Genomic DNA, 17,213 nt, shown 5'->3' with positions numbered 1-17,213 from the left:
TGGAAATTAGAGATTGAATGCATCAGAGTCTGTATCTCTAATCTCAAGCTAGCAAATGGAAAAGTGGGCTTCCAAATTCTAACTCACAGGTTATATAGTTCTGGTTACACACAGAGATTGGAAAAAAGATTTCCAGCTAAACTTTTTCGAGGACTTTCTGCCTTTAACAGCTGCTGAGGTGGAGATGTGGAATCACAAGCAGGAAATACATGTGATCTGCACAATGGCTAACAGCAAGGAAGCTGTGACTAGAAGCAGTTATTGATTCCCACTGTTATTTCTGCATCTACTAAGTAGATAGTGGAGCTACTGAGACAATACTGGATTCAGCCTAAAGGGAAGAAGAGAATAAAGTGAGCAGATATTACCAGAGATAGATCACTGATGGAAGCTCTTGCTGTGGTAAGAGGCTGTGAAAGAGAACATCCAAGCTCTAGAGCTGTTTGAGATTATAGTAGAGTTAAGTGAGGAATTAGAAACAATGGAATAAAATAAAGGAAAAACAGTACTAGTACTGAGCTAGAGGCCAGAAGAACAGGTGACTAGCTGAGGAGAAAGCAGTCCATAAAAGAATGCAGCCAAAGGTGGAGAAGAGAAAGAGCTTTGACAGTTGAACAGAAGGGCACTGCTATGAGAAAAGAAGTGGAATTAGGCCATGCATAACACTGGGGAATGAGGAGAAATTGCAGGAAACAAATGGTTTGACAAAGCAGAAGAGAGAGGCAGGCAGCAGATAAAGGAATTGAGATTACCAGGATTCTAGCTGAATGACGAATAAGAATGATATAAAGAAGAATGTAAGTGAATGAAAGACAGAAATACAGAAAGTATTTCACTGGAGTCTGTGATAGACTTTCAGAAATCTCTCAGTTTGCCTGTCATTCAAATGGATCTAGAGAGAAGAGGATATGCTATGTTACATCCAAGAGATGCAATATAATGTTTAATTTTTTTTCCCTTAGTTTTCAATAAAGGCAGCAAAATAGAATATGGCGAAGACTGAATACCAAAGAGAAATTATATGAAACCTGAAAATAGCTTCAAGTGGGGAGAACTAGGCAGAAGTGTTGTATCTGCTTGTCCTGTTCTTACTGTTTCTGAGCCATCTGCTTATGCCTCTGATTATAGAGATGATCCCAGCCCAGAGATAGTCTTGGTCTGATCCAGTGTGACCTTCCTTATGTTGTTATGTGAGAGAAATTACCTTGTTTGACACAGCAACATTAAGTAAAAAGACTAATGCTGTTGAGTGGATGCAAGCTAGCTCTTCTTACCCTTTAGATAACAAGACACAAAATCACAAGTAAGACAATAAGGACTTCTGGCAGATCAATCAAGAGGAGGGTGAAGCTATGCAATTGGAGAATAGCAAGGCCAGATGATGTATAGGAGAAGTGAAAATCATTCTACTGGTCTAGCCTTTAACAGTGCATGACAGTAGAACTAATTTAGAGAGGAAGAATGCGAAATTGGGAGTAAATATGAAATGAAATAGAGTATGTGTTTAGCAAAGTAGCCTGTATCCAAGTAATCTCACCTTCTTTTAATAAGGAAAAAGTTTTTTCCTTAAAAATGAAAATGTAATAAAGGTAATCCTAAAGATCAGTAGATATATTGCTGTATAATGCCTCTGAGGAAATGATTAAGTAAACTGGAAGAGCTGTTACTAGTATAGATTGGGAAGGACTGGTGGAGTGGGAGGCTATGCGTTTTGGAACATTGAAAAAAGTCTTAGATGAAGTGAGGGCTTACTGCTTGAAATGAAAAGGGAAAAACATGAATCCATCAGTTGGTGAGTAGTGGTGTGGATATAAAAAGAAAGGTACGTTGCTGGAAAATCTTGTGTGAGGGATAGCAAAGAAATAACATTTCTGTTACATCTGTCCCACTACAACGTTACTTCTTGAGATATGCCCAGTGACATAGCCCAGATCACAGGGTTGTAATTATACTTTGGAAGCACTCAGACAATCACCAGTTATTTTTATAATAACAGCGGAAAACCAAATGCAATTAACCTTCTTATTAGTGTTTGCCTGCTTCTGTTCAACTGAAGGGCAGGATGAGTTGTTACCAACATCCTTGTCTTCATTCTGCAGTTTACGGTCTGTCAGCATTAAAGCCAAGTAATAAAAATTAACAGAGTATAATTCTAGAAAGTAGTAGCTGCTTGACAGGATTCAATGTGAGGTCCTCTGTTTAAGGATTTGCAGTGGATGAAGTTATTGGCAGGACAAGAGATGGCAACACACCTGTACTACGTTCTTTTTCTGAAAGCCTGGAATTCTTGTAGCATCCATGTGTGTGTTGCAAGAGATATGAACTGCTATTGCACCAGTTCTTGGGTGGACTTTGGTTCTACAGTTACAGATCAGCAGAAGCGTTGCTCCATGCTCCAGTTAAGTGGAGCTGCATATTGCAACTGGCCAGCTGTTGAGAGGCAAACCTGAAACAATGAGTGTTAATGAATAGTACAACAAGCACAGGATATGTGGCCAGCAGGGACAGGGAGGTGACTGTCCCTCTCTGCTCTGCCCTCGTGAGGCCCCATCTGCAGTACTGTGTCCAGGTCTGGAGCCCCCACTACAAGAAAGACAGGGAGCTGTTGGAGAGGGTCCAGAGGAGAGCCACACAGATGATCAGGGGGCTGCAGCACCTCCCCTATGAAGACAGGCTGAGGGAGCTGGGCTTGTTCAGCCTGGAGAAAAGAAGGCTGCAGGGTGACCTCATTGCAGCCTTTCAGTACCTACAGGGAGCCTACAAACAGGAGGGGAATCAACTCTTTGAAAGGGTAGATAACAGCAGGACAAGGGGAAATGGTTTTAAGTTGAGGGAGGGGAGATAGAGGTTGGATGTCAGGGGGCAGCTCTTTCGTATGAGAGTGGTGAGGTGCTGGAACAGCTGCCCAGAGAGGTTATGGATGCTCCATCCCTGCAGGTGTGCAAGGTCAGGTTGGATGGGGCCCTGGGCAGCCTGGTCTGGTATTAAATGGGGAGGTTGGTGGCCCTGCCTGCGGCAGGGGGTTGGAGATTCATGATCATTGAGGTCCCTTCCAATCCGGGCCATTCTGTGATTCTGTGACATTTATTTTCAAAGTATTAACTCATAAACTATCTTAACAGATGATTCCAATAACATTATCAGGAGTCGTCAGCATGGGTTCACAAGGGGGAGGTCGTGCTTGACCAACCTGGTAGCCTTCTATGATGTTGTCTCTGGCTGGGTGGATGGGGGGAGAGCAGTGGATGTAGTCTACCTTGATTTCAGCAAGGCATTTGATACTGTCCCCCACGACATCCTTATAACAAAGCTGAGGAAGTGTGGGATAGATGAGTGGATGGTGAGGTGGGTTGAGAACTGGCTGACTGGCAGAGCGCAGAGGGTCGTTGTTGGCGGTGCAGAGTCCGGTTGGAGGCCTGTAACCAGCGGTGTTCCTCAGGGGTCTGTGCTGGGTCCGGTCTTGTTCAACATCTTCATCAGTGACCTTGATGTGGGGATAGTGGCCACCCTCAGCAAGTTTGCTGATGATACCAAGTTGGGAGGATTGGCTGACACGCCTGAAGGCCGTGCTGCCATTCAGCGAGACCTGGACAGGCTGGGGAGCTGGGCAGAAAAAAACTGGTTGAGGTTTAACAAAAGCAAGTGTAGAGTCTTGCATGTGGGGAGGAATAATTGCATGCACCAGTACAGGTTGGGGGATGAGCTGCTGGAGAGGAGCTCTGCAGAGAAGGACCTGGGTGTCCTGGTGGATGACAGGTTGGCCATGAGCCAGCAGTGTGCCCTTGTGGCCAAGAGGGCCAATGGCATCCTGGGGTGCATTAAAAAGAGCGTGGCCAGCAGGTCGAGGGAGGTGATCCTCCCCCTCTACTCTGCCCTGGTGAGGCCTCATCTGGAGCACTGCGTCCATTTCTGGGCTCCCCAGTACAAAAAGGACAGGGATCTCTTGGAAAGAGTCCAGCGGAGGGCCACAAAGATGGTGAAGGGCCTGGAGCATCTCTGCTATGAAGAAAGGCTGAGTGAACTGGGTCTGTTCAGCCTTGAGAAAAGAAGACTGAGAGGGGACCTGATCCAGGTCTATAAATATCTGAGGTGTGGGGGGCAGAATGGTGAGGCCGGACTCTTTTCAGTGGTGAGTGGAGACAGGACAAGGGAAAAGGAAACTGCAGCACAGGAAGTTCCACACAAATGTGCGCAGGAACTTCTTTACAGTGAGGTGACGGAGCACTGGAACAGGCTGCCCAGGGAGGTGGTGGAGTCTCCTTCTCTGGAGATGTTCCAGACCTGCCTGGATGCCTACCTGTGCGACCTGCTGTAGGGAACCTGCTTTGGCAGGGGGTTGGACTCGATGATCTCTGAAGGTCCCTTCCAACCCCTACAATTCTGTGATTCTGTGATTCTGTGATTGCCATTCAAAAAATAATCTATGCACAGAAGCAAGTAAAACAAATGTACTAGCTGATGAGCTCTCATTACATTTGTCTTGCTAAACCAGAGTTGCCCTACCAAAAAAAAAATTAGTTTCAAACAGATCTTTGAAAAAAGATAAATTAGACCTATCACTTCCACTGGAGATTTATTTCAATAAGATACAGAATAAATCAAACCTGAAATATCAAAGGATTGAGTAAGAAAATAACTTACTGCAAAACAGTTTAGTGCCAAAAATGTGGTTGCTCATGACTGCATTGCTTACACATAGCTACCTAGTAAGAAAGCTGACTTAAAGCTCTTTTCAATTCATCTGGACAGTTTCCTGCATTGCAGAAAACCTTCAATGAACGATGCACTGTTCCTTCATTTACAGAATGTTTTTGTTTTTGTTGTTGTTGTTGTTGTTGTTGTTGTTAAGTTCAAAGCCTATTTTCCACTGACAACAGCAACAAAAAGATTTTATAGATGTTTCAGGACCTACCTATCCATCTTCGGGAACACTATAAAGTAGTCCTTGTCTTCTACTCTACCATTCAGAATGGATTCTCAGGTTGGAAATTCAGAAAGCTTGCCGTGCAGTTTTCATCGCATATGGAAGAGAGAAGTCTCATGTCTGATCGGTACAACACTGCCATTCTTTCCCAGCTCCTTCCCATAGCACAAGCATGTTAAAAAGAAGAGAGTTTATCCTACTTAGTAGGTGAATGGAAGTCGGTGTAGATAGCACTCCTGATGAACCAGCAGCGCTCCAGGGGATCCATTCTTTATCCCCAGTAACTACTACTTTTCCGGTGTTTATTGCTCTCTAAATCAAGTTGTAACCTTTTCAGCACTTAACCTCTGTCAGCTAAGCTCACTTAGAGCAATATGCTGGTGGCAGCCCATACCATTTTTGTAGTCGTGATCCCAGTATCGCTGGAGAAGTGTTAGCAAAGGTGAATTGCTTTTTTTTTCTACAAAGTATTTCAGAGAAAGACATCTTACAGTGGCAGAAGCAGTAATAGCAACTTAGAGTCAAAAGAGTGAAACCTCAGCAACTGAGAATATTGATTTCTGCTTGGGATGTTTCAAGTATCCCCTTTCTCTCCCTCTTTAATTTCTGTCAATACTTCTGAAGTCATAGTGTCTAAGGAATATTTTGCAGAAAATCAAACCGTGTTAAAATTTAAAAATACACATTCCCTGTGCTTTCTAAAATTCTGACTGTGACAGTAAACTCTGTGCAGTTCTCGAGAAGTCCTCCCAATGACCCAGGGAAAAGCTGAAGAACATAATAGTGGTCACGTTATGTGGTTGGGATTCTGACCGCAACTGAACGTGTAAGAAAGGCGAAGAACACAGCAAGTGTGTATCATATCCCTCCCTGACCCAAATATTCTTCCAGCATTCAACTACTTTGAGCTTTTTCCCAGAGTTGATGTTGTTTGGCACATACAAGTATGTGTTCAGTCTTCTCTGAATCCATGTAAAATGTTTGCTGTACCCTTTGATAAGGAGTTGCACAGGTGTCATCCTGCTGTGAATCACCTCATTTTCTTTGTTTCTAATTTGACTTTCACTAACTTTTCTTGACAGCCCTGGTTTTATATTGGAAAAGGCAATGACTAGTCAGCCACTGTCCATCCTCTCATGACTATTTAGGACTTCATAGAATGATCTGGCTTGAAAAGAACCTCAAAGATCATCTAGATTCAATCCCCCTGCTACGTGCAGGGCTGCCAACCTCCAGACCAGGCTGCCCAGAGCCACATCCAGACTGGCTTAGAATGACTCCAGGGATGGGGCATCCACAACCTCCTTGGGCAACCTGTTCCACTGTGTTAGTGGATTTCACAGACTTGTCTCATGACGTTCTAAGCCAACTCTTTTCCAGACTGGCAATCCCAGCCCACTCAATATTTCCTGGGACAGAAACTGCTCTGGATCATGAGCCATCTTTACTGCCCTTCTGCGACCTCTTTCAAGTTCTACTTTATCTTTTCTGAGGTGGGAGAAGACTGTATACATTAACAAAGATAGAGGCAAACTATGTAATCATAAAAAGTGCTGCAGATTATAGAATTGTTTTTCTTTTTTTCCTTTGTCCTCTCACCTTTCTGTATGGGTTTTATGCTCTTTGCCACAAAGTTTGTCTCTCTCTTGCCTGTTCAGGGCCCTCAAAAGAAGCAGAAGGTTGAGAGGCACATAATCCAAAGCCATATTGTTGGTTCTGACTGTGACTGTGCAGTGTAATTTTGGCAAGTCATTTCATTTTTTTTATTTTTGCGTTTAGCGCAATCTCCGGGCTGTGCCAAGGATGACAAGTCTCTTTTTACTGTGTTGACTGTGGGGGAAATCATACTGTGCTGGCAGTCATTGGTTCCTGGCAGGGGTTTGAAGATGAAAGGCTTTGAAACCCTGCTGGGGCTTTGAGGCAGCAGTAGGATTTAGAGGGGTATTCAGGTCCTTGGAGCAACATGCTGTCAAAACACTTTGCATATACTTTGGCATTCTTGCACCACTTTGCAAAGCTGTTCTGGCATTGCCCTCACAGTCATAAACTGTCTGGGGAACTCTGTCCCTCCAGTTGCTGGCATGAAGATTTTGTCCTACTTCTGGCTAGCCCAGCTTGAATTTTGCTTCTGTTCACTCAAACACGTGCACAGAATAGAGAACATACTAATACAGAAAAAATAGGAATTGAGTTTAATAAGAAGATGGGATAAGAATGTTATGATCGGGCACAGGGCTCACTAAGACGAGTATACAGTTAATCAGAGACCACTGGCCTTGCAAAATGTCACTCCCCAGGAGGTCTCCATTGCTATACCTGAAGTACTACCTGCATTCATTCCCACATGCAGATTTGCCCACTTGTTCTCTAGTGAGGAGGGTCAGATGTTCTAGTGTGTCCAAGCATTTTCCACAAAAGCTGGACAGCCAGCAGCCCTTTACGTGTCTGTTGTATGTATTGTGTGAGCTCATGGACCTGTGTGTGCACTGAGCTGGAATTAACAATGATTAATGGAAGGATTTCTACATCCTGTGATCTTTACTTAAGACAGGATACCCGAAAGCTCTGCAGGCAGACAAAAAGGGGTTGCTGATACGTTGTCAAACATGATTGTGTTGGTGAAGCTAATGAATTGTTACCAAGTGAGTTGGGGGATGGATCACGTGCGTGCTTTTAGCTCATCCCATCATGAAACAGATTGGATACATTGAGGAAATTAAGACTCTGACTGCTTTCATAGATAAGCACCTTGCCATTGAGCTAAATCAGACACAGACACTGAAGTTATTATATGTCAGGAGTGAATGGCACCTTGCTGAACTTAATATAGATTTGTTGCCTTAATTCAAGTGCCCTTATTATTAGGTAGTAGTATGAGGAACTTCAGTGTACCCTGTATTCAAGGTGGAAAGACTCAAGCTTTTCTATCACAAAAGGTCTGCAGCACTTGTAACCTACAGGGTATACATTTTCTCTTATTTATTTATCTTTTCAACAGGGGGATGATATAACCAAGATCTCCAATGCTGCCAAAATAATGGAGCGGATAGTGAATCAGAACATATTTGATGACATTGCACAAGGTATGGCCCTACTGGGAGACGGTGTTTGCTCTCAAAACAGAATTCCTGCAGATGGCTGGCCATAATTGTAGCAAGAATCACAACAGGTCCTCTGGGAAAGCTGGCTCTTAGTAAAAGAAGCAGGCAGGGATTTTGGCAAAAGGTACCAAGGCAGTGGTTAGCAGTGGAAGATTGGAGCACAGTGCCTTTCTATGAAAACTGGTTTGTTGTCTTATGGGATGCTGGTGTCTCCGATGTTGAATGTTAGACAAATAGAGCTAAAAAGAGCAGGGCTAGCATACACAGGAGCTGGCATACACAAGGCAAACAGACAGCAAGCTGCAGTCATTCAGAAGACATGAACGACAGCCCTGCTCTAGCATATGTAGTACTGATGCTGTTTTGCAAGGGTTTTCATACCTTTGCTCAGCTCCCTCTTGAAAGGCTGCATCTAGCTTTGGAGAATGACCTGAGGCTACTTCTTGCTCTCATTGCTGCTTTCTTATTCATTCGTCTCCTTTCAGATCATCACCCTTTTGTGTGAGGACTTGGTGCTTGGTAAAGTGCAGGACTTAAGCGTTGTCTTGGAGTGAGACTTAAAGACCAAGACAGCTTTTATACTAATAACTGTGTTGTATCGAGGCTGTGAGAATGACAGAGATTCTTGTAAAGCTTATCTGGTGCTCCATCATGGTTAAGTATTTCAGATCTTTTCCATGAGACTTATTATTTGTTTTTGGTTTTAGATTTTAAATATTTTGAGGATGCCTCCGATGAATACAGGGACCACAGGGGAACTCTCCTCCCGCTCTGGAAGTTCCAGTATGACAAAACCAAGAGACTTGCAGTTACTGCCATCTCCTGGTAAGTCTCCTTAATGCAAACTTGCTCTCAGTTTGCAGAGTAGTGGAATTAATTGTCAAGCCACATTACAAGGCAGTGCTGGTTTCTGTGGAAACACTTTTTTAGTAATTACAGTCATCATCTTTGACAGCATCTGTACACACCATACACTTCTGGATGGGAAGTACTTTGTGTGGGGCTGAATGTGTCAAGCTTGGGACATTCAAGCAAAAGGTGAAGACCCAACAAGTATGGGGCAGTGCTAGGGCAAAGTGAGTGCAGTTAGAAGGGCAAATAAGTGTCCTTTCTTGGGAAAGCTGAGATGGATGGGATTTATCTTTGGATAATATGCTGTAAGAATCAATCCTGAAAAACCAAGGGAAGGAGAAGAGATGGTGCTGTTTTTGACAAGAGATGTACAGCAGCAGAAAAGGAAATGCAAACATTGCATGTGCTGGTTACATTATCACCACATGCTGTAAGATGCTGAAGCACTCACACCTGGCCCTTATGCAGGACAGTGGCACATGTTTCAGGCACTGCTGTGACAGCAATGGTATTTATCTGTGGGGTTCTTACACACTTCAGTTTAGCAGCCATTTGACCTGCAGTCCACTGTTGCTTATTTACTCCTGGCCAGTCTGAAAATTATCATTTGAAAACTTTCAAATCAGCTTATGGTCATTGCCACAAAAAACTTCTCAACCTGAATGAATCCTTTACTTTTCAATGTACTTGATCCTCCCCAGATCCTTGGCTTGTTCATGCAGTTGTGTGAGACTTACACAGCTCCTGCCCTGTGCTCTGCTACTTCCTCTTGTTGGTAGAGCAGTGTGATATATCTTCCCAAGGAGAATCTATAGAGAGACAAAGCAGGATTGCTATCTTTCGTCCTTTCAAGCCATTGCAAGTTTTATACTTTAATAGAATATTGAGGAGGTCGTTGTATGAGAATTACAAAATAATACTAAAATGAGATGTAAAATTGAGAAAAAAGGCATCTTTTACTTGTCATTTGTGTTGCTGTTATTCCTGTCTCCAGGTGATTGTAAGAGAAAGACGGCCCAGAAATTGAAAAAATGACCCCAAATTGCATTATGTAATAAGCTTTTCTAATTTAATTTTTATTCTCACATTACTATCAGTGATGGTGCTTTTAGTGGATAGGAGCAAGAGCATTAGGATGCCTACGTGTCTACCCAAGTGAAAAATATTTTTATTTTATCAATTCAGAATAGTCAGGGAAACAGTAATTAGGTAAGTTTCACATCCATTCATTTCAGGAGATTATGGACAGCAACAGTACTGAACTGTCCATACAGAGCAGAAGTTGTAACTTATTTTCAAATAAAGGGACTTTTGAAGGTATAACAGCTAGCTACTCAGTCAGCGTGCTCTTACAAAACTGGTAACTAATTGAATCAGAAGGGAATTTCCTTTCCTGAGCTATGGTGATGAATTATTGAACCAACACTTGCTTCTTGAATCATACATTATTATTTAGTGACAGTGAAAGTAAGCTTATTGAGTATTAATCTTCAGTGAGTTGGAAACTCCTTTATTATGGCTTTTGAAAGATGGAAGCCAACACATTCCTGCCTTTTTCTTTTCTTCAAAGACCTCATCTTTAAAAGTAAACTTTACATAATCATTAAGTACATAAGCGAAGAAATGCTGGAGATTGGCATCATATATAAGTCTTTGCCCTTTTTATCCTTTTCATCTACTGCTGTGGTCTTCAGATGTTATATTTATCTTACGCATCTTGAGTCCAGAAGAATTACTCATACATGAACTTTACTGATGTGTAAATTCATAAGGGTCTAGCCCTTAGACTCTATGTAGTCCTGTGAGAATGGACTATGATATTAAAATGTGAAACAAATGTGCATTCTTGTTGAATTATGTAGTTAATTATAAATGCTTTCCTACCTGAATTTTCTCATTACAGGAATCCAAAGTACAAGGACCTGTTTGCAGTGGGGTATGGCTCTTGTAAGTAAGAAATACAGAAATGACAGTGACAAATTTAAAATATTAAACTGGTGCATTGAGGTTAAATCACATTACACTGTGGGGCATGGACTACATCTTGTAGCAAGAACTCAATTTAATATATGTAAACTGCGATTGAATTGAAAATAGGGATTATACCTTTACATTCCAAGACAGGAAGATTTAGAAATGTATGGGTAATGACAGTGTTAGACAGGATTTTTGGCACATGATAGTACTGACTCTCCCTTTGGTCAAGGACTTGTCTCTAGAAACACCCTTTAATCTCATCTCATGGACTGTGATTGGCACTCCCCTTTCCCTGCCCTTCTAACTGCTTAAAGACCAGGTCTGTTCTGTTTCACCAGAAGCTAATAATGAGAGACATCTCTAAGCATAAACACATTGTCCTTTGGTGGGGAACATCTTTCAGAGATGTCTTTAGAGGTAAGCTCTCCGTTAGGGCATGCCAGGCCTGAATACTGTGAAAAGGCACTTTTCCTGCTGTAGTGTCTAGGATTAGGTATGAAATTATTATGAGCCGCTGTGGACATCTAGTTCAGGGCTTCCTGTGTTAATCCATTACAACTTCTGTCCAATGTTATTGCCCCCACATTCAGGAAATGGAGAAGAATTCCAGCAGGCTGATATTTTCTCACCATTTTTATGCTATTTGTGCACCTTGTATCTACCTTGTATAGATACCTTGTATCTACCATTCACTCTGAAATGAAGCAGAGAGGGTCAGAGAACAGAATAGCATTGCAAAGGCAGCAGAGCTTTCTCCTTGCTTCCAGAAATGGGTAGACTACAGAATGGTTCTTCTAATTTGTGAGAAGGACCGGGTTTGTTGACCCAGTCAATTTCCTCATTGTTTCTAGCAGGAAACTTCTTGTCTGACTTAGAGTGTACTTTTTGAAGTAAAAGCTGATTCCCCTGTGGAGCACTAATAGTTCTCCATCTGGCTTGAAATGAAAATCAGCCACTGGACTACAGATAAACAGTGTTTGAGAACTGCAAATAGCAGGATTAGTCACTGAATTTATTATCCTAAGCACTTCAACCCTGGGAGTTCTCTGTGGATGACAGAGTGGAAGACAGGGAGTCAGAGACAGGGCCTTGGCTTTGCCCACCTGCCATTTCAGTTGCTCTGTATCTACTTGCAAAACTGCAGATATACTTTTTGCTAGTGTTCTTTGGCATGAAAACATTATAGTCTGTTGTGAGTATTCTCTACTAACGAAGCAAATTGCTTGGTGTTTATTTTTAGGGAACAACTATTTTGAACGGATGCTGAAGGATCTCAGTTGTGATAAAATGACTATTGAAATTCATTGTTGGGAAATTTAGTCGTGGGATTAAAAGCTCAGTACTGGGCTTAAGGAAAATGGTTGTTATTCAGGAAAGAAATAAAGGAAAATAAACCTGGATACAGTAGAAGAAAAATAGAAAACTACATATAAAGCAGTAGGAGAAACAACAATAGAAAACTGAAAAAATTACAAGATCTGTAATATAGCAATGTCTTGATTACTGTGTGCAGTTGTGGTTGTAAACTTTGAGGAAGTATGTGTTTAGCTGTGGGAAGATGGGAACATGACCAGAAAAAGACACCAAGGATGAGCAGGGATATGTAGGATGACTTCTGTATCATCCAGCATGAACAGACTGGTGCTCTGACAACATGCCAAAGGAGAGGGGATTTGATATGGGTCTATAGAATCCTGAACAGCAAAAGTGAAAAAGGGTCAAATATTCATTATTGCCTATAAGGCATATAAGGCATATAAGGATGAGGGAGACCATATGAAATTATTGAGCTAATACAAATTTATTGGTATAATACAAATTTAAAATAGAATAATATGATACATTACAAAATTGTGAATGTTTTCTTCCCACACTCCATGCTCTGGAGGACAAAGATATACGTGGAGTCAAAAGATCAATTCACAGAGGAGCAGTTTGCTGCTGGCCATTACCAAGCACAAGTCCTTTGATTTAGTAAATTCATAATTGCAATATGCAGGAAACTCTGAATATAGGTATAGAACAACTTTTGCTGTGATTCTTATGCTCTTTGATCAGTTACTGCTCAGCACTCTTGGAAAGCAGACACTTGGCTGTAGGGGCCCTTGGTGTGCTCCCAAATAGTCTCTCTCTTGTGCTCTGACAGTAAAACCAGATGGGTTGTCTTCATTTATACTGGTAAAGATTACATTCCGTGTGCAATATTCAAACATTTGATTTTTCTTTAAAAATGACATTTCTCTCTTGAAGTTCACTGCATCTGAGCCCAGGAAATGTTCCTGTTAGTTTGCTGAGAAGTCTGAATTGGCCTGACAATTTCTTTAATCCAGCAGGCAGCAGGAATTCTGAAAAACAGAATGGGATCAGTCTTTGCAAAAGAAATTGTGGCAAGAAGCGCTCAGGATATTCTTCACCTTGTCACCATCTCACAGCCCCTATGCTAAGAGCGCAGGAATTAGGCAGGACTTTCCCACTGTTCTGCCATCCAGGTGCAGAAAGGGAGATGAATCCGGGCCAGAGAAAACAGTCCTGTTGTCACATGGGGACTCAGCTAGAGCCACAAATAGAACTCAGCTCTTTGGATCTGCGGTGAGCATAACTACATCACTACTCTTTTGTGCAGCATGCATTTGGCAGTTGCTGCCAGGGTATGAGCAACACATTTGTTCTGCTGCCCAAAGTATACTTTTTGACACAAAAGATCCCTTGTTTTTTGTGGGTCCATTTCACTCCATCATGGTGATTTCTTTACAAATAGGGTCCTAGCTTTTTTGTCTCTTGCTTTTGTATCCTATTACTGAAGGTTTCATCAGTAATTTATTTGGATGAGGTTTCTGATGCCAATGGCATTTCTTTGGCATGTGACAGTCCCCCTCTGAACAAGGGAATACTGTCATTGCAATTTGCAATTCAGGATCTTTGCTGCTTGGCTAGAATTAATTGTCATTCCCATCAGAAGGAGCTGTCTTTCTGGTTTTGTTTCTGCATAAGTGAGATTGCTGGATTTCTGGCTAGACTGACAGCCTGCAGCATAGGCTTCAGAGGGCTGTGGTGGGTGTTGGGCTTGTGCTCTGCCTTGCTCATGGGAGCACAACAAGCCCAGGCCTTAGCAATCACTTGAATTCATGTTCCAGAAGTAAGTGTGCTTCTGACAGCATTCGAAGATGGCTTTCTATGTGCAATGAGACGGGAAGGAAAAAACAGTATCTTCCTGGGTGATGTACCTTCCCCTGCTCTGCCTGCACTCTATGGGTGTAATTGCCAGCTACAAGGATGCGTGAGGAGTACAGGCTCACCCCCAGAACACTGAAGAATCTGGTAGAGCTGTCCAATCCTCAGTTCTTTACAGTGAAATGACTCTGTATAATGGGGTCTAGCATGGGCACAACTGGACCATGTAGAGGGGCCTATACTGCTCTAGCTGTCTCTGTAATTTCAGAACGAGCAGGATGAGCTAATGCAGAGTGCTTTTGTTGGTGTGACTGCATTAAAGTAAAAGTTGTTATGCCTTTGTGACTGAATTAAATTGGTGTAAAATCCTGGCAAGAGTTTTCACAGGGAATAACTATTTAGTAATAGATTCCTTGAGATTTTTGATGCTGGGGATTTATGGTTGAACACTGAGACAACAGAGCAGTTCTTATTGTGCTCATCTAGGGAGAGAGGTATACCTACAGTCTTGTATTTTTCATTTTCTCAAATGCACTCAAATGTCCAATGAATGTGGACATCTTTCTTGTACTGCTCACACTGACTGAAACTGTTGGATAGACATTGCAATAAGGACATGGGAGACACAATGTCTCCAATTAGGACATACTCAATGTTCTTCAGAGATAATGGGGAGAAGAAAAATGGACTACATATCTTTAACAGCAAGGTACTGCAGCTTCACCTCTGTGGTTTGCAGGCACTGCTTACTTGACTGAAGGTTTCATCTCTCAGCGGATCTTCCAGGTCAAGTGAGTCAACTCATCCTTACCACTAAAGGATGAAGTGCAGCTACTCAAGGAGCTGGCTGCTCTGTGACACTGAGAAACTTTTCCTGTAGGGGGGGTAGTGAAGAAAGATAGGAAGGCAAAAGTGAAATAGGTTTGCATGATCAAGGAGCGTGCTTCTTTTGCCTTGCAGAGTTTCCCTCTGAGTTTAGATGTCCACACACAACTTCACCCACAACTGGTGATTCTGTGATTATATGATTTACAGAATCAGGACTTTAGATTGGAACTTCGAATAATAAAGGAAATGTCTGGTAACAGAATTTGCTTACTTTTGGAGATTAAAAGCCATCCTGCAAGGGACAGTGAGAGTGTGCTTCAAAGTACACCATTTTTTCCCCCTCTTTATTTTGCAAGAAGTCTGGACCGCCTCTAGAAAGCAAGCTGTGGAATAAAAAAATCAGTACAGAATTTCCAATCCACTGTCCATTCCAAAGATTTAATGAAAATTAAAATCAGCTTCATGTTACAGACCAATTAGGTTCATACATACCCTGTTCCAAACCCCAGAAGTTTCTTCTAGGACAAATACTTTGTTTTCTAGCCACTTCTAAATACTAATTTGAGAGGCATATATCACAAATAGGGGAGATCAAGGTAGGAAATTCATTAGGCATCCTCTACCCTGGTGGTTTCAGACTGTGGTGTGCCTTTTACAATCACCATTTCCATGTCAAAACTCCATCTGACTGAGAGTCTTTCATCCACTCACCCTCAACATCCTACATTCTTCCCAAGTGCAAACACCATAATCAGACATAGCGACCTTGTTTCTCTCATGTGTTCTTCATTCAGAAGTACAGTTTCACCTCTCCTGATGGTCCTCACAGTTTTAGACTAAGCCATTGTGTAATCACAGCTCATGGCAATGGTAATGACTGTCAACAATGACTGGCATCAGTCTTTGAGTTTTTGTTTTCCAAATTGTAGCCTCCTGTCCTTGATGTAACCTTCATTCATAAAAGGACACTTGCAGTCATATCCATCTAACTATTGGGATAAGAGCGTACTGTAAGGGTAGCTGTCTTTTTCATCATTTCTGTGCCAGTAGATGGTTTACATCATTACACAGAATAAAATAAATAATACCAAGCACTGCAGGACTAGAAATGATGCTCATAAATCTGCAAAAGAAAACATCTCTATTCACTTCTGTTTACAGCTCTGCCATAGGCCCTGACAGCAAACCTGTTTAAATCCATTTAGTATGTGCTCTACTAATTCCATATCATGTAAGATTTAAACTGTGTGTTATGATGTACTTAACAGAATGCTAAGGGAATATACAGATATATTCTTGTCAGCACAGTTACTTCATCCAGTTCATCACCAATGACTTCACCAGGAATGGCAGCTTTGACATTTACCCTCTCCACCGATCTGGGGACCGCAGTGATAGAGGAGGCAGCTAAGCAGGACTAGGATCCTCACACTGCAGAATCTTACTGAGTTCAGATAATGTCTGTGATCATTAATTTGTTTTAACTACTTATTATAATGCTACAATGTGATCTTGAAATATAGATAAAAATTGAAGTTTTCTCTAAGGTCTCAGTCCAATTATGGTATCAAAAGTATCAAAACCTTGATGAAGCCCAGCTCTCTGAAATTCTCAGATACATTGGAAAGTCACAGAAGATGGGACTGAAAAATATTTCAGAAAGTTATTAGTCCATCTACGTACAAGGTAGTATTTTCATTTAAAATATGAGTGGGACGACTAAGCTTCGTCCTACTTAGCACGCAATGTAGTGGCAAGATTGAAAGTAATCCATGTGACAAGAACAGAAGCATATGTTGGACAAGGAGAACTCCGCAAGCCTGAAAACTCAGTTTGACAGTGCAAGCTGTGGGTTTGAGGGCAGGCTGTGCTAGAAGTTGTACTAGGTGTTCACTGACAATTTTTCTCGCTGCTGTGGCACAGCAAAAGACCGTAATGTAGCTTGTGGAAGACAGCCTGTGCTGGATTTTCATAACTAGCAGTGTAACTATTAAACTTGGTTGATTCTGATGAATGACCAAAGAGTTTTAAGTAAAAGCACTAAGAAGACTGAATGGTGCCTAAGGAATTCAGATCTCTGAAGCAGATCACAAAAGTCTCTTTCAGATGGGTTTTGAGATGTTTGTATATTTAAATCATGCTTGCAGTACAGACAGAGAAGACTGCTATGAGTGGAGATCCCTTCTAATCCTTCTGTAAGCTGCATGAGTTTATTTCGGTATTGCTAACACTGAGACTGAAAACGTCAGAGGGAGAAAAAAACATTTTGGATTTATTAAGTGAATTTCCTTGTCTTGTGTAAGGCTATGTGCATGTGGTTCTCATGAGGGGACTGCACTGGAGTTGGCCCTCTAGTTACA

At 41.8% G+C, this 17,213-nt stretch overlaps 1 protein-coding gene across 2 annotated transcripts in view; it reads left to right on the top strand.

Annotated features, from left to right (window-relative positions):
• The window catches only part of DNAI1 (dynein axonemal intermediate chain 1), a 134,750-nt gene that overhangs the window by 26,020 nt on the left and 91,517 nt on the right, over positions 1 to 17,213 (top strand). For both annotated transcript variants that reach the window (XM_042831196.1, XM_042831195.1), the window contains 3 exons: positions 7,923 to 8,007; positions 8,733 to 8,850; positions 10,781 to 10,824. In XM_042831196.1, coding sequence (XP_042687130.1) covers positions 7,923 to 8,007; positions 8,733 to 8,850; positions 10,781 to 10,824 — 247 coding nt within the window. The remainder of the gene's footprint in view (positions 1 to 7,922; positions 8,008 to 8,732; positions 8,851 to 10,780; positions 10,825 to 17,213) is intronic.

Source organism: Centrocercus urophasianus, unplaced genomic scaffold (genome assembly GCF_019232065.1).
Source record: "Centrocercus urophasianus isolate 14NV4802_14NV808 unplaced genomic scaffold, USGS_Curo_1.0 seq_35, whole genome shotgun sequence".
NCBI classification, from domain to species: domain Eukaryota; kingdom Metazoa; phylum Chordata; class Aves; order Galliformes; family Phasianidae; genus Centrocercus; species Centrocercus urophasianus.
This window is presented reverse-complemented; position numbering and strand designations above follow the sequence as displayed.